The sequence below is a fragment of the Dicentrarchus labrax genome, unplaced genomic scaffold, assembly GCF_905237075.1.
Source record: "Dicentrarchus labrax unplaced genomic scaffold, dlabrax2021, whole genome shotgun sequence".
In the NCBI taxonomy this organism is placed as follows: Eukaryota; Metazoa; Chordata; class Actinopteri; family Moronidae; genus Dicentrarchus; species Dicentrarchus labrax.
The window spans coordinates 71,023-93,474 of record NW_026136791.1 but is presented as its reverse complement, the minus strand read 5'-3'; the positions used below and the strand labels follow the sequence as shown (position 1 = coordinate 93,474).

Sequence of the window (22,452 nt, the reverse complement as noted above, 5' to 3'; positions counted from 1 at the left end):
TGTCATCCTGTATGTCTTTCTGTATTAAACCCTTCTTCAGTATCAGATATGTTATTATTGATTATTTGAGTGTATTTGTTAAAGTTTGAACACAGTTTGGAGGTTCTGGGACATCTGGTGTTGGATGGTGTTTGGTTCATGGAGGTCCTGTTTGTCCAGAAAGTGGCAGGAACTCTTGACTGTATAATTTCTGCTAGTGGTGGACTGTGTTGGTGATCACCTCAGTGTGTGAAGTAACAGTAATGAAGGAATCACAGGCTTGCATTGTTGTCACTGTTTTATGTCATCTTTTTGAATAACTAGTAAGGAGGTAATAGCAAAATGTCTTATAAGTAACTGGCAGCAGGCTGAAACTGCTCAGAAGGTGAGGTTAAAGGTCCAGTGTGTAAAATGTAGGAGGTTTGACGAACCAAACACTGGCTTTAGAAAGGTCCATTCACACAGTTTCACAGCCACCGGAACCCTTTGTCACTCCCAGGTCTTTGGGACATTTCACGAGGAACATGATCAAAAAGAAGTAGCATCAGTTCAATCTACTAAATTATTTCTTAGATTTATTTTTATTTTTTTAGATAAACGACCTGAAGGTGCTCAGTGTTCTCGTGCTATTAACATTAATGTTAGGTGGCTACATTTAATCAATTTACTAAAACGATGCAGGAAATTATTTTTCCTGTTTTGAAAAATGCCAAATCATGTGTAAATATGTGTTATTAGATAGATTGCTGAATGAATTGGCACAGATTTGGTGGAATGGACCTGGCTGGGTTGCATATGATAACAGAACTCAGGATGACCCTCCTTTTATTCCATTAATCATAGTTTGATTTTATTATAATCAAAAGAAATTTAATTACAGTTTTGTCGTCTTTTTATCCTCACAGTGTAGATATATCTGCTGCCAGCTGTCTGCTGACTGAAGATCAGTTTATGTGCTCCATTTGTCTTTCTTTCTATCTGTATGTCTCACCCTGTGTTACTGTTGTTGCCCCACAGAGACAAATAAAGGACTTATACAGGCACTCACTGAGTTGGGCATCAGAAATGTTTGATATCTGTATATGTTCATTGTACAGAGGTCATATATGATGAGAACTGCCTTTCTGTATGTGTGATATCCTTTAAACTGGAGAGTGTCAGAGGTTAGAAGAGATCATAGAGAGTAGGATCAACTGGAGGTCTTCTCCTCTGGGGTTGAAAACAGAGATTTTCCCCACGACACAGCAGGTTTAAAGCTCCCTGTGGTGGAGGGTCGGGCCTCTGACCCCAGTATGGGGACTGACCCTCAACCAGTAACCAGAGGCCTCAGGGACCAGTCCGTCCTCCTGTAGACTTGGATTAGAGGAACACAAGATGGAGTCAGGACACCCTGAGGGGGAGTAAGGAACTACAGGTGTTACACTATATTATATTCTATCATTAGATTATTATTACTGCTGTATTTGGCTGTTGTAGCTGCTCAGGTGGAGCTGATTTCTACTATTGAGGAAGGACTGTGACTAATTATTATTGTCATTAATCTAAAATATATGAAATGCCCGTTACAATCATCCAGAGCCCACAGTGACACAATGTTGTCTGACCAACAGTTCAAAGCTGAAAATAGTAAAAGTAGTAATACACTACACTACAGAAATACTCCATTACAACTTAAAGTCCTGCATTAAAAAGTTCCTCAGTTACAGAAGTATTATCAGCACAATGTAGTTGAAGCTCCCAGTCTCTCTCTGGAGACACTCACTCAGTCTTATCTCACTTCCATCTAGGGTGGCCATTCGTCCGGCCCAGCCTTAAACCTGACACTCATCTGTCCTCCTTTAGAGAAAATAACTAACAATTGGCTAAAAATGTGTGTCAAAATAAGTAATTTCATTGGTTACATTTTTGTGTCTTGACCTATCAACACATGGTTCATTTTAATATTCAAATAAGCCATGTGTTGATTGGCCACTGGATCACCACAGTTGCTAGGTTACCACCAGGCTGTCAATCAAACTCTCAGACAGAGAACATAATGTGAGCTAACGTCGGTTGTTGGACTGAAATTCTGAAAATGCTCATTCTCAGATGTAGATAGACAAAGCCCTTTATCCCCAGATAAAAACATTAAGAACAGTTTCTGTATGATGTTTATTAGACCTATGTAATCTGAATTGGAAGGGCACGTTGTCATGAGCTGTATCTTGTATATTTATTATTAGCTATGTGGTATGTGTATGCACCTTTATGTAATCTGCTGGAAAAACATTAACATTTAAAACCGGATCATACCAAACAAATATCTGCTTGCGTGTCCCCGTGTATGCAAAGTGTCCTCCTTTTTGATGTGAAGGAAGTTGCCACCCTTCTTCCATCCCCCACACCTGACACCTGCCCTGACAACTTTGACATCACAGCCACTCCCTGTCCACAGGTAACTTTCACTTTGTGAGCTCGTCGTGTCGCAGCTTCTTCTTCTGTCCATGTGAAGGTTAGTAAGAGACACTTTTCACTGTTTGTTCATCTTGTTAGTTTAGTTCAGTAGAAAGAGCAGAAAACTCTACTAACAGTCAATTGAGAACCAACATGGAGGAAGAGTTTCCTCATCAGTACTTTAATGTTGGAGTTGCTGCAGGTGGAGCCAATATGAACTACTTCAAATACTTTTGGCTGCTTGAATGTAAAATAATGAATTCTATTTTATAAACTGATCCCATGTTTGAAAAGTAAACAGGAAGTAAAGCTGTCAGATAAATGCAGCTCCATGAGGCCATCTAGTGGACTGATAGTAGAAGTAGAGCAGCTGATGGCAGCTTTCTGCTCTCATTCTTCCTCAACACTGACCAATGAGAACCAGCAGCATCTCCTCTGGCCAATAACAAACCACTATTGATCCATGTATTGATTAGTTTGCAATGTGTGACAGTGATGAGAAAAGGCCATCAGTAGTTCCCAGAGTTCACAGTCATGTTTTCTAACTGCTTCTTTAGTCTGAGCAACAGTCCAACAAGACAAAGGGATTCAACTGACACTGAGAGGAAACAGAGAGAAGCAGCCAATCAGTGGAGAAGCAGCTGATAGTTTTACAGCAGAAATTATGTAAATCAGTGGTTCCCAACCTGAGGGTCGGGACCCCACTAGTGGTCACCAAAGCTTCATGGGGGGTCTGTAGGTCGGCCTATATCTCAGCATCTGGTTCACTTCTGTGAAGAAAAGTCAATGTAAAGTAAACTGTCTAATAGATCAATGACCAAACATCAGGGACAAGAAAACACTGAATTTGTCCAAAAAGAAGCATATAAAGTATTTATGATTGTTAAAAATGATAAAAGATACATAACACAGACAAACTGTATAAAAAGTTCCCTAAACAGGAAATAATCTGCTCAGAATTCATCTGAATCAACTTCAACTTCTTGCAGTCACTGAGTTCAATATTTGGGTTGATTGTACAGTTTTGGATATAATATGAAATATGTATAAAATATGTCCCTCAGTCAGGGGTCGTCAGTTTACTCAGTGATAGAACAAGGTTGGGAACCACTGATGTAAAGGATGAATGAGTGATGATGAGTTCTCAGTGCTGATCAGTGATTGGACTGATGCTTTCAGCTCTGCTCTCAGTGTTTCCTCTACAGATGAAGGTAGAAAGTCTCTGGGAGCTCGGTTTATTTGCTTAATACATAACCACAGCTGCAGAGACACAGGTCAATGAGAAAATGCTGCACAGCAAAAGAACACCAGCAGAAATTTGAAAAAATATCTGAACATCAATGACAAAGAGCTTCCTAAATTGCAGTTCCAATGTATTATGCATATAAAGAACCTCAAAATCAGTGAACCTGGAGTTAAAATTAAAGTGCAATTTTGTATTTTGTAAATGTCAGAATTTGATCCATCATCCTCAGCAACTCCCAAAACCACTACTATAGTATCTGTTGAAATATTCTCCACACAGACATACATACATGCTTATTAATGCTAATAATGATAATTGAGTTGGAATCTGTCAGTTTCTAAATGCTGGGGACCCACACTGTATATTTCTAACATAAAACTGAGTTCACGTTGCTGCGAGTCGACTAATCCCTCCAATCAGAGCTGATTGTGTTTGTCATGTGACTGAGAGGAATGATGGGAAATAATGTGTGATCTCTCCCAGCAGGTTGCTGTGTCTGTGTGAAGGTGTGGGCTCTGCTATGGATCAGTGTGAGGACAGAGAGGAGGGAGTCCCTCCCTCTAAAAGCACTCTGTGTGGGGAACATGACACAAGGACCAAAGCTCAGAGGTGAGATGAGGATCTCTAACTGCCCATGACTCTTCTCCATGTCACAAAGGCTTTGATTCTCCATTTGAAACAAAGACATTTATCTGAGCTAAAGAACGTAGTTGTCAGTATTCAAACAGGGCTGGACAATCTGATCTCAAATCAGTATCAAGAGAAACTGTCACATTCAGCTTCATAATGAGAAATGTAACAGTAACATGTGTTTGAATCAATCAGAGCAGATTTCCTTCCTCATGTTGCTCACTGCTGATGTTTGTCCTGATTCATTCCAGTCTGACCAGTTCCACATTCTGCTCTTCTGGACTGGACTGGGAGCTGATTGCTCGCTGGTTAGATGTTGTAGCTGCTCTCACTTTAATTATATGGAATTCAGACAGTGTGTTGAAGTGTGTGACATCAGTAAATTGTGTTCAGTAACACGTCCATAATGTCAGTAATTGAAGACACTTCTTATTGTCCAGCCCTGTATTCAAACATTTCAAATTATACATCGTTTCACAAAGTCTTTGATTCAGTGAGAATGTTTCTGAATATGTGAGCTTTAATGAATTTATTTCTATCAGGATCCATCAGAGACCAGACTGTCCTGAACCTGAACCCAGCTGTGTGTCCATGAAGAGTGATCGCTCTATGGTTCTTCCTTTAAACTTCAAAGAAGACTCTGTTGATCAAAGGTGAGGATTTCAAACTGATGGTGAAAATAAAATGATGTATTTTTATCAGACTCTCCGTTGTGAAATCTTTATTTTTAAATGTTTTAAAATGTCTTTTAATGGACGCTGATGGTTTGTGTCTGATCAGCTGAATTTACAACAGCCTCAGTTTCACAGTGAACAAATAGTTGCAGCAGTTTATAGAAACTCACTGCTTTGACACCACGTCTGTTCCTCTTTTTATCCTAATTGGACCGATATGGTCACTCCACTCCATCATTTCCCCGCCTATACTACACACTGCACTGAATACAGCTTTAAAATACACAGTGAAACATGTCTAAATCAAACACTGACTTTATAGAAATCCCAACCAAGAACTCCCTGGGTACAAATACACTGTGTACAGTCGGTGGATTCAGTCACTGGTTCTGTCTCAGTGTGTTGTGGGTGCAGTGCAGAACTGATCCTGTTTTTCTATCAGGAGGAAAAAACCTGAACCCAGCTGTGTGTCCATGAAGAGTGATCGCTCTATGGGTCGTCTTATAAACTTCAAAGATGGCCGCCATTCTGTTGATCAAAGGTGAGGATTTCAAACTGATGGTAAAATAAAATGATGTATTTTTATCAGACTCTCAGTTGTGAAATCTCCAGTTTTTAAACCTTTACTGACTCAGATGAAGTTCTCTGAGCACCAACACTCTTTCAGCGGCAGCTGCCTCACACTCACACAGTCAAACACATTCACACTGGGAGCTGACCAGTACAACCAGTCTGATACAAGCAGACACTGAGCAGCTCCACTGGAGGTTCTAGGTGCCTTGCTCCAGGGCACTTCAGCAGTGTACAGTGAGGGAGGGAGAGCTCTATGGAGGGGTTGGTGAGAGCTGGTGAGGACTGAACCAAACTGAGCTGTTGATTCTCAGTGGGATCAGCAGGACTAGTAAACCTTTACCACTACAGGGAGTCATCAGATTCACTGTTCACATCCAAATATCACTTCATGGACCTTTACCTTGTGTTTGTCTCTGTGTGGACAGACATAATGTGAGCTCATTTTTCATGATTCCTCCACAGAGTGGACCAGGAGAGCTCAGAGGTTCCCAGTGGTCAGTCTGCCCAGCAGCATCAAACACACCTGGACTCCATATTTATGGTCTGTACATGGACAACAACGACTTTTACATCTATTGTGTTCACAATAATCTCCATGCTGCACTTTTTAGACCAGTGGATTGTCAGTCTGTCCAACATGGATCTGATGTTTGCTTCCATGATTTGACTTTGATTGAGTCATTCATATAATATTCTGTTCCAGCTGCTGGAGGACAACATTGTCACTTTTGTTAAGAACGAGCTGAAGAAGATCCAGAAGGTTCTGAGTGCAGATTACCCAGAATGCTCAGAGAGTCAGAGGGAGGATGAGGAGGTGTTGGATGGTGAGGATGAAGAGCAGAGGAGGAGAAGCAGAGAGGCATTTCTAAAGATCACAGTGCTCTTCCTGAGGAGAATGAAGCAGGAGGAGCTGGCTGACCGTCTGCAGAGCAGTAAGAGGATTTCTCTAAAGATTTAACTCGCTGGATAAACGAGACATTTACTGATGTCTCAACAGACGGACCAAATTATATTCACATACTCATTCTTTAAATCCAAAATTGGTCACAACTCACAAATTAAAATGTATAACAATGCCATGATAATTCATTGTATTTAAAATTTTAAAAAATAATCATATTTTTTTTAAATATAGAAGAGAGACTACTCCTTTTCTTCTGACTGATGTGTTGCTAACTTCAGTAGTTTATGAATGTAAATGCTATGGCAATTTGTGATGTATTGCTTAAAGGAAGGTTTCACACCGCCACCTGCCTGCACAAGGGTTCACAGAAAACGTGTTTTATATAGTGTCTGCTGCCAGGTGTTTGCCACCCGCAGTTTAACACAGTGAAATGCGGCAGAGCAAAATCTGTGCGCTTGGATGTGGGCAACAACCACTTCCACTCATTGAAATGACTGGTGGCAATAAGTTAGCTCCATAACTTTTGGTCTCAGTGAGAAACAAAATAGATATTCTCTATCTGAGCTGAATATTTTTCTGCTTTAGGGGAATGAAATTGTCATATTTTGTTTATCAATCACTTAATGGTCATATTTTCTGTCTTCATTAAGAAAATTTTGATGGAGTTTGTCAGCGTAAACTTAAATACAATCTGAAGAAGAAGTTCCAGTGTGTGTTTGAGGGGATTGTTAAAGCAGGAAACCCAACCCTTCTGAACCAGATCTACACAGAGCTCTACATCACAGAGGGAGGGACTGCAGAGGTCAATGATGAACATGAGGTCAGACAGATCGAAACAGCATCCAGGAAACCAGGCAGACCAGAAACAACAATCAGACAAGAAGATATCTTTAAAGCCTCACCCGGAAGAGATGAACCAATCAGAACAGTGCTGACAAAGGGAGTAGCTGGCATTGGGAAAACAGTCTTAACACAGAAGTTCACTCTGGACTGGGCTGAAGACAAAGCCAACCAGGACATACAGTTCACATTTCCATTCACTTTCAGAGAGCTGAATGTGCTGAAAAAGAAAAAGTACAGCTTGGTGGAACTTGTTCATCACTTCTTTACTGAAACCAAAGAAGCAGGAATCTGCAGGTTTGAAGAGTTCCAGGTTGTGTTCATCTTTGACGGTCTGGATGAGTGTCGACTTCCTCTGGACTTCCTCAACACTAAGATCCTGACTGATGTTACAGAGTCCACCTCAGTGGATGTGCTGCTGACAAACCTCATCAGGGGGAACCTGCTTCCCTCTGCTCGCCTCTGGATAACTACACGACCTGCAGCAGCCAATCAGATCCCTCCTGAGTGTGTTGACATGATGACAGAGGTCAGAGGGTTCACTGACCCACAGAAGGAGGACTACTTCAAGAAGAGGTTCAGAGATGAGGAGCAGGCCAGCAGAATCATCTCCCACATAAAAACATCACGAAGCGTCCACATCATGTGCCACATCCCAGTCTTCTGCTGGATCACTGCTACAGTTCTGGAGGATGTGTTGAAGACCAGAGAGGGAGGAAAGCTGCCCAAGACCCTGACTGAGATGTACATCCACTTCCTGGTGGTTCAGTGCAAACTGAAGACCGTCAAGTATGATGGAGGAGCTGAGACAGATCCACACTGGAGTCCAGGGAGCAGGAAGATGATTGAGTCTCTGGGAAAACTGGCCTTTGAGCAGCTGCAGAAAGGCAACCTGATCTTCTATGAATCAGACCTGACAGAGTGTGGCATCGATATCAGAGCAGCCTCAGTGTACTCAGGAGTGTTCACACAGATCTTTAAAGAGGAGAGTGGAATGTACCAGGACAAGGTCTTCTGCTTCGTCCATCTGAGTGTTCAGGAGTTTCTGGCTGCTCTTCATGTCCATCTGACATTCATCATCTCTGGAGTCAATCTGCTGGCAGGAGAACAAACAACATCCTGGTGGTCTAAATTAATGAAAGGGAATCTAAAATATCTCCACCAGAGTGCTGTGGACAAGGCCTTACAGAGTCCAAATGGACACCTGGACTTGTTCCTCCGCTTCCTCCTGGGTCTTTCACTGCAGACCAATCAGAATCTCCTACGAGGTCTGCTGACACAGACAGGAAGTAGCTCACAGACCAATCAGCAAACAGTCCAGTACATCAAGAAGAAGATCAGTAAGAATCTCTCTGCAGAGAGAAGCATCAATCTGTTCCACTGTCTGAATGAACTGAATGATCGTTCTCTAGTGGATCAGATCCAACAGTCCCTGAGTTCAGGAAGTCGCTCCACAGATAAACTGTCTCCTGCTCAGTGGTCAGCTCTGGTCTTCATCTTACTGTCATCAGAAAAAGATCTGGACGTGTTTGACCTGAAGAAATACTCTGCTTCAGAGGAGGCTCTTCTGAGGCTGCTGCCAGTGGTCAAAGCCTCCAACAAAGCTCTGTAAGTACAGAAATAGCTGGATTTCTGTATTATCACTCAAATACTCTGATATCTTTTCAACTTAGAGAGATTATAAAGACATTATATATCACCAACATTGGGAACTCCTCACTAGCTAATATAATTTTTACAGAACTAATTTAAAGTGTTTTTGGTTTTGGCTGAGTGATGCAGTGCTGGTCACAAATGTTATTTTTCTTATTGTTGATCATTGTCTCTACAGACTGAGTGACTGTAACCTCTCAGAGAGAAGCTGTGAAGCTCTGTCCGCAGTTCTCAGCTCCCAGTCCTCTAGTCTGAGAGAGCTGGACCTGAGTGACAACAACCTGCAGGATTCAGGACTGAAGCTTCTTTCTGTTGGACTGAAGAGTCCACACTGTAAACTGGAAACTCTTAGGTCAGGATTCGTCAACCTGTTCAACTAATAACCACTTTAACCTGAATTATGTTGATGGATACAATTTTAATCTTCCTAACATTGTCTCAAATCATGGTTTTGTTTATTTAGTTTGAGTCTCTTTCCTTGAACATGTTTATTATGTAATGTGTTGTTCTGTGTGTTTGCAGGCTGTCAGGCTGTCTGATCACAGAGGAAGGTTGTGCTTCTCTGGTCTCAGCTCTGAGCTCCAACCCCTCCCATCTGAGAGAGCTGGACCTGAGCTACAATCATCCAGGAGACTCTGCAACAAAGCTGTCTGCTGGACTGGAGGATCCACACTGGAGACTGGACACTCTCAGGTACGAGGCGGATCAATACAGTAGTAGTAGTCAGGTGACAGAGGAAAGGTGATGAAATTTCAGTTTTTCTGGACTGATATCTTGTTTCGACACTGGAAAATACAATTAAGAAATACAAAATTCAAAATATAGTTTAGTTCAGTTCAGTTCAGTTTTATTTGTATGTCACCAATTCATAACAGAAGTTGAGAAAGACAGACTCTGGATGGTAGAGAAGGTCAGAGACAAAGGTGCACAGCAACAACTATACTAATAGAAATGACTGATAATGATGATGAACATGAAGAAGATGATGACAATGACAACAACAATGGACAATAATAATAGTAACTATAATAATAATAATAATAATAATAATAATAATAACAATAATAATAATATCAGTAATTTTGAGGCTCCACCAGGATCCATGAGAACCTGCGAGACGAGAAAGCACAAGAACTCCGGGGAAGAAGTGAAGTTCGTAACATGCATTAATGGGACATGAATGAGTGCAGAAAGAGAGAGAGAGGAAGAGATGTGGGGATGATTTATGTTGGAATTAAAGGACATGTCCTGATCAAAGGTAACTCCAAGATTCCTGACAGTGGTGCTAGGAATGTGAGTATTAATATGACGGGGGGGGGTCATTTAGGGTAACATACTCCTCGTGGCACAGCCAGGTCTCAGTAAGACAGTAAATCAGTATCATAATCTGATATTAATTCATTGACTAGAACAGCTTTAGAGGACAGAGACCTGATCACACGGCCAGTTTGAGCTCTAATCTGTTCACAGTGTGAACTAGTTAGCAAAGCACAGACTCTTAAAGTGACAGTACAGGTATTAACACTTCAGTTCAAATATACTGTTCAAATGTACAAAACATGTTATGAACTTCATCAAACTCAGATTCTTGGATATTTGTCAGGACTTTGTTTCAAACTAAAATACTTTCAACCTGGTTACATTAGACACAACTACTTTTTAGTTGTCGGCCAATAAGAAGAAGCTCCACTGAACTGAAAGACTATCAGCTGATCAATAATAAGTGCTCCATGTGAAGATGTAAGTCCATTTGTAGAGAATAAGCTCTGTGTATGAGAGCGATGTAATGTCCATGTTTCCATGCTGCTCTGACCCCCCTCCTCCTTTCAGGGTGGAGCCTGCTGGAGTCCGATGGTTGAGACCAGGTCTGAGGAAGTGTAAGTGTGAAAACAAAGCAGCACACATTCAACCATCTTCACACTGTGACATCACTCATTCACAGCTCTGATGTCATCATCAAAGTGTCAATCAATGATCAGATGATAGATCAATAACTGCAGCTGTATTGTGTCTTGTTCTCTCCATCAGATTCCTGTGAACTCACAGTCGACACAAACACAGTGAACAGAAAGATCAAACTGTCTGACAACAACAGGAAGATGACATCAGTGAAGAAGGATCAGCCATATCCTGATCATCCAGACAGATTTGACTGCTGGTCTCAGCTGCTTTGTAGAAATGGTCTGACTGGTCGCTGTTACTGGGAGGTCGAGTGGAGAGGAAGAGTTTATATATCAGTGAGTTACAGAGGAATCAGCAGGAGAGGAAACAGTAAAGACTGTGTGTTTGGAAGGACTGATCAGTCCTGGAGACTGGAGTACTCTGATGGTCGTTACTCTGTCCGTCACAACAACATAAGAACACCCATCTCCTCCTCCTCCTCCTCCTCCTCCTCCTCCTCCTCTGGTAGAGTAGCAGTGTATGTGGACTGTCCTGCTGGCACTCTGTCCTTCTACACAGTCTCCTCTGACACACTGATCCACCTCCACACCTTCAACACCACATTCACTGAACCTCTTCATCCTGGGTTTAGGTTCGGGTCTTACAGTTCCTCAGTGTCTCTGTGTCCTCTGTAGGAGGGAGAGAGAAACTTTCTCACTGCTGACCAGATAGTTCAGTCTGTACAGGATCACACACAGCTGATGTTAGTTAGTACCAACCTGATGTGTTTACTGTAATAGAGGAGGAAGAGGAGGCTGAAGGAAGAGAAGAGCAAAGGATGCTGGGATGAAGGGATCATGTGTGAGGGTAATGAGCAGCCTGCAGACGTAGAGATGAAAGAAATGATAGAAAGAACTGATCTTCTTCTATAACTCTGAGAAAAATGAACATTTTTAGGATCAAATGTGGCTGCTTGTTTTTCAAATCTTCTTCTTTTTGAAAGCACAGTTAGAGGGAAAGTGTTTTTATGACTCAAATATTAAAGTGTGAACAAATATTCAACTTTGAGTCTAAAACTGAACTTTGTTGCCTTAAAACTTTTGTTTCTGTGAAGAAACAATGTGTTCAAATGTCAAACAAGAGTCTTTCAGGATCAAATTCAGCATCTGTGTAAAAATAGTTCCAAGGTGTAAAGAGTGGCTTTGATTTGAACTAAATTCATCATCTTTGGTCATCGTGGAACAAATGTACAAACTTTGATAAGTCAGGTTGAAATCAAAAGAAATCAAAGTTTTGGGATGATTCTAGATAATAAATGATGCTGGAAACCACATCTAAATGATGTCAAAGTAAAACTGTCCAAATGGATCCAACACTGTATAAAATGAAGGATTAGTTAAATCCAGCTTCATTCTCCACTTTGTATTGTTCACTCATACTTCCATACATCACTGACTGTGTGCTCGTTTGGGGAAACTCATATAAAACAAACACTAATCAGATTTTTACATTTGAACAGAGAGACATAAGAAGTGTAAACCAAACTACTGATCAAGAACCAACTCAGCTGTTTGTTCAATGAACAGAACAGATCAGGTATAAAGTCAGAAACTAATGACGAGCTGAAAGAGTCCAAAAGTAGTTTGAAATGACAGAAAGTTGAAATGATTTGAGAGGAATCTGCAGCTTTAAGGACTGATGTCAGAAATCCCTTGTGTTAAAGAGGTGAACTTGTGGAGCAGCTGTAGTGAGGAAATCAATCATTCCATAAAGAATTATTCAACAAATATAAAAGTGATCAAACTGACATGTTGGCATTAATTCAATTCAATTCTATTCTATTCTATTTGTATAGCGCCAATTCATAATGGCAAATCCCTCATTTAATATTTTGTTCGTCTGGATAAGATCTACGCATGTGGACTGTTTTAAGCGGCTGCTCTATAGGCAAGCCTTTTATAGATCTCCTTGTTTGTTTCTCATCTGTCGTCTCTCGTTTAATTCATCCTTCCCCCTTGTTTTATCTTCCTTATGTTTGTATTTACATGTTCCCTGTGTTTGTGTGATGGGGTATGGTTATATCCATATTTGTTGTTTGTAAAGCACTTTGGATCTCTGTGTCAAAAAGGTGCTATATAAATAAAGCTTTACCTACTTACTTATCTCAGAAGAATTATGACTCTACTATCATTTGTAATGTGTTGCCTGTCAGATAGTGTTGTAGGTGGGACATTGAGGGAGACTGCGAGAGGCTGCATCAGAGCTATATTAGTGTATTTGTTTTTCACTTCAAATTAATTAATAATGCTACATTTTATTACTTTCTGACGTTAACACATACACAGCAAAACTTCATGTTGTCAGTCAGTGAAGTGGAGAGAGAAGGAGAAGATGGATAAATAGAAATATTATTGATTACCAAGCTGCTGAGCTGCAGATAAAGTTTACAATCCCAACATAGTCAGGTTATACATGTTAAAGACAGCAGCTGCTCTGTGAGGGCCACTGTGAGGAGACAGGAAGTCAGAAGAAACAAAAGAATCTGTTATCATTTAAGTTCGGTGCAAACGTATATTTATGCTTGTACAACTCCAAAAAGGTCAAAATAAATTCTAAACTGGTCTAAAACACCTTCATGTAGCTCTGTTCTGGTCTGCTGGGTTGTGTTGTACCACAGCATGTTTTTAAACCACTAAGAATCAGATCCTGTACTAGATTAAGTCTTATTTCTTATTTCCTTATTTCATATAAGCTGAATTAAAGGAATAACAAAGTGCTGAGGGACAAATAATTATAATAATAATAAATGCTTTATTTTTGGATAGGGACAGTGCACATTAATGAACATCGATATTTAAACATCTCTGTAAACATGCCGGATTATAGCAAAGCTGCTAATTTGCATCAGTAGTCCCTAATAAATAAATCGAAAAAATACAAATAGAAGAGACAGCAAATAAATAGATAAAATACAAATAGAAGAGACAACACACACAGCACAATACATTACACAATCAGAAGGACACCAGACCCAGACAGGATATAACAGTGCAATAAAAAGTAATGTTCAATTAGTCTCAAGTCCAGTTGGTGGCGCCGAGGCAGAGCGGGTCGTCCCCTAATCGGAAGGTTGTTGGTTGCGTTAGTTTCTGGTCGATGGGTTTTGCCATCACTGAGTGAATGTGTGTGAAAGGGTGAATGTGGCACGTAGTGTAAAAGTGCTTTGAGTGGTCGGAAGACTAGAAAGGCGCTATACAAGTACAGGTCCATTTACCATTACTGCAACCAGTCCAGAGATGAAACAATAAATCACTGTATTGCTGTCATGATTGCATTTAGTTGTGCATTTAGTCAGTGTGTCCAACAATATGTGGTGAGTATGGTCTCAATATCCCTCAACTGATTTCAATATCTCTTAAAATATGTTATTAAATTAAACCCCTTCAATCATTAATGTAACATCATACTGATAAACAGAAATTTTGTTCCCATTGAAATTAATTCATCCAATACATATTTAACATATATCTGGATTGTAACCGTTCACAGTGGAACAAAAACAGACTTTATCCCGTACGGATATATATAATACCTTACCATTAATGATGCTAAACTGCTCTGACATCATGTATGAGGTGGCTGTAGTTTTTAGAGCAACTGAGAATATGAAACAATGTCCAAGCAATTGTCTAAAAACTACAGGTGGAATTAACACGATGTACTGTTTTTTTTTTTTACTTTATCTATGTTATTTGAAGGATGCTGAAAACTGCCTGACTTGACTGCAGCTTTTTGTCACCACCTCCTGCTGCTGTTGCCTCATCTTGTCCTCTTTACAGCTGCAGTTCATCTCGAATGAGCCTAATGTCTGGTTCACTCTGACCTGTAGAGTCCTGTTGATAGTCAGAAATAATTGCCAGCAGCAGATGATGCTCTGCTGATCTTTATTTAATGAGATGGTCAGTTAGCACCATCTAGTGGACAGATAGTAGAACTACATCATTTGATGTGTGATTTCTCTGACACTGACTGGGTTTCTGCCACAGTTTAAACTGGTTCTGACGTCATGCAGATGGATTTTGAGACTTGAAGTCACTGTAGAAGAATATTCATAAATAAGAATTTTTTGTCATTTGTGAAGATCCACTGTGTAACACTGCGAATGATTTATTGTCAGAAATGGAATATATTATTCATAGGTATGTTTTTATTAGTGTATAAATACCTGAACATTGTGTTTTTAGTTCCTTAAAATTAGCAGTTCTTATCTACAGAGGGAGCGGGACTCCTTCCATGTTTCTACGGTAGCCCAGAAAGGACAAATCTTGATTCCAATGGTGGGCATTTTGCAGCCACTGTTCTTTCTCCCTCGTGTTTGGAATTAGAGAGGGAAGCTAGTGAGGTGCAATCTGCAACAACACTGTTAGATGCCACTAAATTTTACACACTGAACCTTTCCTAAATATGTAATAATGTTAAACATGTGATACAAATGTATGCTCCGCATCACATAGTTCTGATCTTTAGCTCACTGTATGATTAATTAGCACCATCTAATGGACAGATCATGGAACTACATATCTGATCAGTGATTTCTCTGACACTGACTGTAGATAGAGGAAAGGTGCGACTCTATTTCAATGCCAACAATGTATTCAGAGGTTTAAAGCACTTTTGTTCTTGCAGCCTTCATCAACTATAAGGAAAAATGGATCTGAAACATTACAAACATATCCCCAACACTCAGACAGTTCAGGGAGAGGAAGAAGGCAATAAAAATGCTTTTGATAAGGTGCAGTCTGATTCTTGTTTAACTGGTTCTGACGTCACTCTGGTGTTTGTTAGACTTGGACCGTGAAGTTTTGAGGGTATGATGGCGTCCTCAGATAAAATGCACACAGACACCAGGACTGACGAGGAAGAAAGGAGCAGCTTCTTCTCTCCCAGTGTTTCCTCCACACGTGAAGGTAGAAAGTGTCTGTAAGTCGACCTGAAGTGAGTTCAGCAGGTGAGAATCCTACCAGAGAAATGTGTAAATGTTTGATCATCAGGATGACTTTGATCACATTGTGCTGTATCTCTGTTTATCTGGACAGTAGAAATGTTTCCATATGCTGATGAGCTGTTTCAGAATATATCTTTGAAACTTGCTTTCTGTACTTGAATTTCTCTCTGAGTTAAAGGACGATGCTTTTAGAAAGATTTACATGTAATGTTGTTAGTGTTTGTCAAGTAGAATCAGACGCAGTTTGATTGTAACCTGAGCTCACATCATCAGTGAACAATGTGTCTGAACTGGTCTGACAGCTCGAAGCACCTTGGCTGAGGTTGATTTTTAACTGTTAATACTCTGAAGGGAAGAGCATGGATGAAGAGTTGAGAGCTCACATACAGAAACCTTCTAACACTGACACTGAGCTGGTTTCACTGAAGACCCTTTAGCACAGTCCAGGTCTCAACTGTCCCAGAGTCCTTTCTAGATGGACCAGAGCCAGCCAAGGGTCTAAGGGGACTAAGAGGTTGCATAGGACCCCTCAGCTATCAGGGCACTCCAAAGCGTAGAAAATGTGAACTGTTCTGTCTCTCTGTTAAATTTTTGTCATTAAATATAGGATTATAAGATGTAAAGAGACACCAGTGGCGGCTTGGGGTGTTTCATTATGGAGGTTGCATCGAACCACCCTTGGTATATATATATATATATAGACGTACACACGCGCATTGACTATACTCGTTCCACGACTAATAAGCATATATATGTAAAAGTATTCAACACAATGGCTATAGATACAAAATACATAACCCTGCCAATGTAAACCTATGAAAATAATATTTCACACAATTCAGTCACAGTCGAGCCCTGAATACAACGGAGCAGCAAACAGCAGCAACAGAAGGCAACAGACACTGTGCACGCTTCGGCCTAAAATGCTCAGATCACGAAATCACACAGCCAGTTACCAACACTGGTCTAATGATGAATCAGCAGTGTTCCTATTGTTAGTAAGTTTGTAAAAGCCAACAGAGGGGAAAATCATGTACTTACCATAGAACTTCACAGTCTTGTTTCCCTTCAGGTTGTGACTCAGAACGTGAACGTTTAGGGAGCAAAAAACGATCCATTTTGGTGTATTTTACTCTGCTAAATTTCCAAACTCGCTATCAATAACAAGCTGCCATACATTAAGGTCAAAGGTTCACCGGACGCTGCGACCATTGGCCAATTAAGATCACATGTGTGCTCCTCATGTTTATTTAGACTAAAATATATATTTTTAATTATTATTTTAATTCACATTTTTAAACAACACGAAAAAGACTATTCAAACATGACATTAAGTTAAAATCAGAGACATTTCTTCTGGGTGCTGGGCGGGTGCTATGGCTATTAAAGGGGGAGCTACAGCACCACCTAGCTCCTCCCTGGTGCCGTCACTTAAAGACACAGACCTTTATTTTCTCTTGTGACCCATAAATGTGTAAAGTATATTTTGTGGTCAACATACTTTATGTGTGAATCTGGGGGCTGTGTAAGAGGTTTTGATGTTATCAGAGCCTGTTTATGGCTCCAACAAGATTTCTGTCAGCTCTGAATATTTGTGTCATGTTACTGAGAGCAATGAGAACTAATGTGTCTCTGTGATGTAAAGCTTGCTGTAATGAATGAGCATGTTGCTGTGTCTGTGTGAAGGTGTGGGCTCTGCTATGAATCAGTGTGAGGACAGAGAGGAGGGAGTCCCTCCCTCTAAAAGCACTCTGTGTGGGGAACATGACACAAGGACCAAAGCTCAGAGGTGAGATGAGGATCTCTAACTGTCCATGACTCTTCTCCATGTCACAAAGGCTTTGATTCTCCATTTGAAACAAAGACATTTATCTGAGCTAAAGTACACAGTTGTCAGTATTCAAACAGGGCTGGACAATCTGATCTCAAATCAGTATCCGGAGAAACATTCAGCTTCATAATGAGAAATGTAACAGTAACATGTGTTTGAATCAATCAGAGCAGATTTCCTTCCTCATGTTGCTCACTGCTGATGTTTGTCCTGATTCATTCCAGTCTGACCAGTTCCACATTCTGCTCTTCTGGACTGGCCTGGGAGCTGATTGCTCGCTGCTTAGATGTTGGGGTATTACGTTTAGGCAGTAACGGAGTAATATAATGCATTACTCACTATATTTTGGTAATATTATTACAGTTACTGAGTCCGGTAAGCTAAACCTGTAAGCATAAGTTCCTTGTAAAGTCTCTGTGGGACTGAAATGAGCTATATTTTGAAATGTTGAATGTGATTCATTATTTATGCTGTTCTCATGCTCTTTTTATTACTGCTATTTCAGGGCAGGATATATGCTCAGCTTCTAAAATACTTAATTACAAAACATGCCCTGTCTGGTGGCTGTTAGACCTCATTCTTGAAGTGCACTTTTATTTTATTATTGAAATAGTATAAACTATTAACATGTTTAATTTAATGGAAATGTAACTTTTTTGTTAAATCTTTGTGTGGCCGCACTTTGTAACTCATGAGCTAATAAATGAGGCATAGAAAAATTGTTTGTGTCATGTCGTGTAAAGGTTTTGGTTGTTTAATTATTCTATATCATTACATTACTTGCAGATGCAATATAGACCTCATTAGACTTTAATATTGCCCCCCCAACTATATTTATGAGGAACTACAGTTAATTGAGGACTATTTGCCATGACAAAATATTGCGTGTCTTCATTTTGTAATGCTTTGTCCTAAATGTTGATTTTGTTGAAAGTAACTAAAAAGTAATAAGTAACTTATTACTCTACACAGAAGGTAATATTGTAAATAAACTTATTACTTTCAAATGCAAGTAACTAGTAATATGACATATATTATATTTTGGAAGTAACTTGCCCATCACTGCTCGCTGGTTAGATGTTGTAGCTGCTCTTACTTTAATTATATGGAATTCAGACAGTGTGTTGAAGTGTGTGACATCAGTAAATTGTGTTCAGTAACACGTCCATAATGTCAGTAATTGAAGACATTGTTCTTATTGTCCAGCCCTGTATTCAAACATTTCAAATTATACATCGTTTCACAAAGTCTTTGATTCAGTGAGAATGTTTCTGAATATGTGAGCTTTAATGAATTTCTTTCTATCAGGATCCATCAGAGACCAGACTGTCCTGAACCTGAACCCAGCTGTGTGTCCATAAAGAGTGATGACTCTATGGATCTTCTTATATACTTCAAAGATGGCCGCCACTCTGCTGATCAAAGGTGAGGATTTCAAACTGTTGGTAAAATAAAATGATGTGTTTTTATCAGACTCTCAGCTGTGAGATCTCCAGTTTTTAAACCTTTACTGACTCAGATGAAGTTCTCTGAGCACCAACACTCTTTTTCAGCAGCAGCTGAACACATTCACACTGGGAGCTGACCAGTACAACCAGTGTGATACAAGCAGACACTGAGCAGCTCCACTGGAGCAGCTAAAGGCTCGGTGCCTTGCTCCAGGACACTTCAGCAGTGTACAGTGAGGGAGGGAGAGCTATATGGAGGGGTTGGTGAGAGCTGTTGGGACTGAACCAAACTGAGCTGTTGATTCTCAGTGGGATCAGCAGGACTAGTAAACCTTTACCACTACAGGGAGTCATCAGATTCACTGTTCACATCCAAATATCACTTCATGGACCTTTACCTTGTGTTTGTCTCTGTGTGGACAGACATAATGTGAGCTCATTCTTCATGATTCCTCCACAGAGTGGACCAGGAGAGCTCAGAGGTTCCCAGTGGTCAGTCTGCCCAGCAGCATCAAACACACCTGGACTCCATATTTATGGTCTGTGCATGGACAACAACGACTTTTACATCTATTGTGTTCACAATAATCTCCATGCTGCACTTTTTAGACCAGTGGATTGTCAGTCTGTCCAACATGGATCTGATGTTTGCTTCCATGATTTGACTTTGATTGAGTCATTCATATAATATTCTGTTCCAGCTGCTGGAGGACAACATTGTCACTTTTGTGAAGAACGAGCTGAAGAAGATCCAGAAGGTTCTGAGTGCAGATTACCCAGAATGCTCAGAGAGTCAGAGGGAGGATGAGGAGGTGTTGGATGGTGAGGATGAAGAGCAGAGGAGGAGAAGCAGAGAGGCATTTCTGAAGATCACAGTGCTCTTCCTGAGGAGAATGAAGCAGGAGGAGCTGGCTGACCGTCTGCAGAGCAGTAAGAGGATTTCTCTAAAGATTTAACTCGCTGGATAAATTAGACATTTACTGATGTCTCAACAGACGGACCAAATTATATTCACATACTCATTCTTTAAATCCAAAATTGGTCACAACTCAAATTAAAATGTAACAATGCCATGATAATTCAGTGTATTTAAAATTTTTAAAAGAATCATATTTCTTTTAAATATACAAAGAGAGACCACTCCTTTTCTTCTGACTGATGTGTTGCTAACTTCAGTATTTTATAAATGTAAATGTTATGGCAATTTGTGATGTAATTCTTTAATGGAAAGTTTCACACCGCCACCTGCCTGCACAAGGGTTCACAGAAAACGTGTTGTCAATAGCAGCTGCCCCCAGGTGTGTGCCACCAGCAGTTTAACACAGTGAAATGCGGCAGAGCAAAATCTGTGCGCTTGGACGTGGGCAACAACCACTTCCACTCACTGAAATGACTGGTGGCAATAAGTTAGCCCCATAACTTTTAGTCTCAGTGAGAAACAAAATAGATATTTTCTATCTGAGCTGAACATTTTTCTGCTTTAGGGGAATGAAATTGTCATATTTTGTTTATCAATCACTTAATGGTCATATTTTCTGTCTTCATTGAGAACATTTTGGTGGAGTTGGTCAGCGTAAACTTAAATACAATCTGAAGAAGAAGTTCCAGTGTGTGTTTGAGGGGATTGCTAAAGCAGGAAACCCAACCCTTCTGAACCAGATCTACACAGAGCTCTACATCACAGAGGGAGGGACTGCAGAGCTCAATGATGAACATGAGATCAGACAGATTGAAACAGCATCCAGGAAACCACACAGACCAGAAACAACAATCACACAAGAAGACATCTTTAAACCCTCACCTGGAGGAGATGAACCAATCAGAACAGTGCTGACAAAGGGAGTAGCTGGCATTGGGAAAACAGTCTTAACACAGAAGTTCACTCTGGACTGGGCTGAAGACAAAGCCAACCAGGACGTACAGTTCACATTTCCATTCACTTTCAGAGAGCTGAATGTGCTGAAAGAGAAAAAGTACAGCTTGGTGGAACTTGTTCATCACTTCTTTACTGAAACCAAAGAAGCAGGAATCTGCAGGTTTGAAGAGTTTCAGGTTGTGTTCATCTTTGACGGTCTGGATGAGTGTCGACTTCCTCTGGACTTCCACAACACTGAGATCCTGACTGATGTTACAGAGTCCACCTCAGTGGATGTGCTGCTGACAAACCTCATCAGGGGGAAACTGCTTCCCTCTGCTCACCTCTGGATAACCTCACGACCTGCAGCAGCCAATCAGATCCCTCCTGAGTGTGTTGACATGGTGACAGAGGTCAGAGGGTTCACTGACCCACAGAGGGAGGACTACTTCAGGAAGAGGTTCACAGATCAGGAGCAGGCCAGTAGAATCATCTCCCACATCAAAACATCACGAAGCGTCCACATCATGTGCCACATCCCAGTCTTCTGCTGGATCACTGCTACAGTTCTGGAGGATGTGTTGAAGACCAGAGAGGGAGGAGAGCTGCCCAAGACCCTGACTGAGATGTACATCCACTTCCTGGTGGTTCAGTCCAAAGTGAAGAACATCAAGTATGATGGAGGAGCTGAGACAGATCCACACTGGAATAAAAAGAGCAGGAAGATGATCAAGTCTCTGGGAAAACTGGCTTTTGAGCAGCTGCAGAAAGGCAACCTGATCTTCTATGAATCAGACCTGACAGAGTGTGGCATCGATATCAGAGCAGCCTCAGTGTACTCAGGAGTGTTCACACAGATCTTTAAAGAGGAGAGAGGACTGTACCAGGACAAGGTCTTCTGCTTCGTCCATCTGAGTGTTCAGGAGTTTCTGGCTGCTCTTCATGTCCATCTGACATTCATCAACTCTGGAGTCAATCTGCTGGCAGAACAACAAACAACATCCTGTTGGTCTAAATTAATGAAAGACAAAGGGAATCTAAAATATATCCACCAGAGTGCTGTGGACAAGGCCTTAGAGAATCAACAAGGACACCTGGACTTATTTCTCCGCTTCCTCCTGGGTCTTTCACTGCCGACCAATCAGAATCTCCTACAAGGTCTCCTGACACAGACAGGAAGGATCTCAGAGACCAATCAGGTAACAGTCCAGTACATCAAGAACAAGATCAGTGAGAATCTCTCTGCAGAGAGAAGCATCAATCTGTTCCACTGTCTGAATGAACTGAATGATCGTTCTCTAGTGGAGGAGATACAACAGTCCCTGAGTTCAGGAAGTCTCTCCACAGATAAACTGTCTCCTGCTCAGTGGTCAGCTCTGGTCTTCATCTTACTGTCATCAGAAAAAGATCTGGATGTGTTTGACCTGAAGAAATACTCTGCTTCAGAGGAGGCTCTTCTGAAGCTGCTGCCAGTGGTCAAAGCCTCCAACAAAGCTCTGT

At 40.7% G+C, this 22,452-nt stretch overlaps 1 protein-coding gene and 1 long non-coding RNA gene across 26 annotated transcripts in view; one reads left to right on the top strand and one right to left on the bottom strand.

Moving 5' to 3' along the window:
- The first annotated feature begins 2,375 nt into the window (after positions 1-2,375).
- LOC127359849 (NACHT, LRR and PYD domains-containing protein 12-like) overlaps positions 2,376-22,452 on the top strand; it is a 49,550-nt gene continuing 29,473 nt past the window's right edge. For 5 of the 25 annotated variants that reach the window (XM_051394136.1, XM_051394147.1, XM_051394137.1 and 2 more), the window contains exons 1-2: positions 15,652-15,821; positions 17,505-17,607. In XM_051394136.1, the coding sequence (XP_051250096.1) occupies positions 17,519-17,607 (89 nt within the window). In that variant the 5' untranslated portion in view covers positions 15,652-15,821; positions 17,505-17,518. Of the gene's footprint in view, positions 2,471-4,141; positions 4,268-4,830; positions 4,942-5,404; positions 5,504-5,997; positions 6,077-6,238; positions 6,468-7,089; positions 8,888-9,110; positions 9,285-9,454; positions 9,626-10,762; positions 10,810-10,960; positions 12,082-15,651; positions 15,822-17,504; positions 17,608-18,957; positions 19,075-19,557; positions 19,637-19,798; positions 20,028-21,149; positions 22,451-22,452 lie in introns of those variants that run through there. The other 20 variants (XM_051394104.1, XM_051394099.1, XM_051394098.1 and 17 more) reach the window with 18 other exon arrangements.
- On the bottom strand, positions 7,578-21,416 carry LOC127359856 (uncharacterized). Its single transcript, XR_007882986.1, has 2 exons — positions 21,297-21,416; positions 7,578-7,739 (listed from the first exon to the last, which is right to left on the bottom strand). It is a non-coding gene; the product is annotated as an uncharacterized LOC127359856 (long non-coding RNA).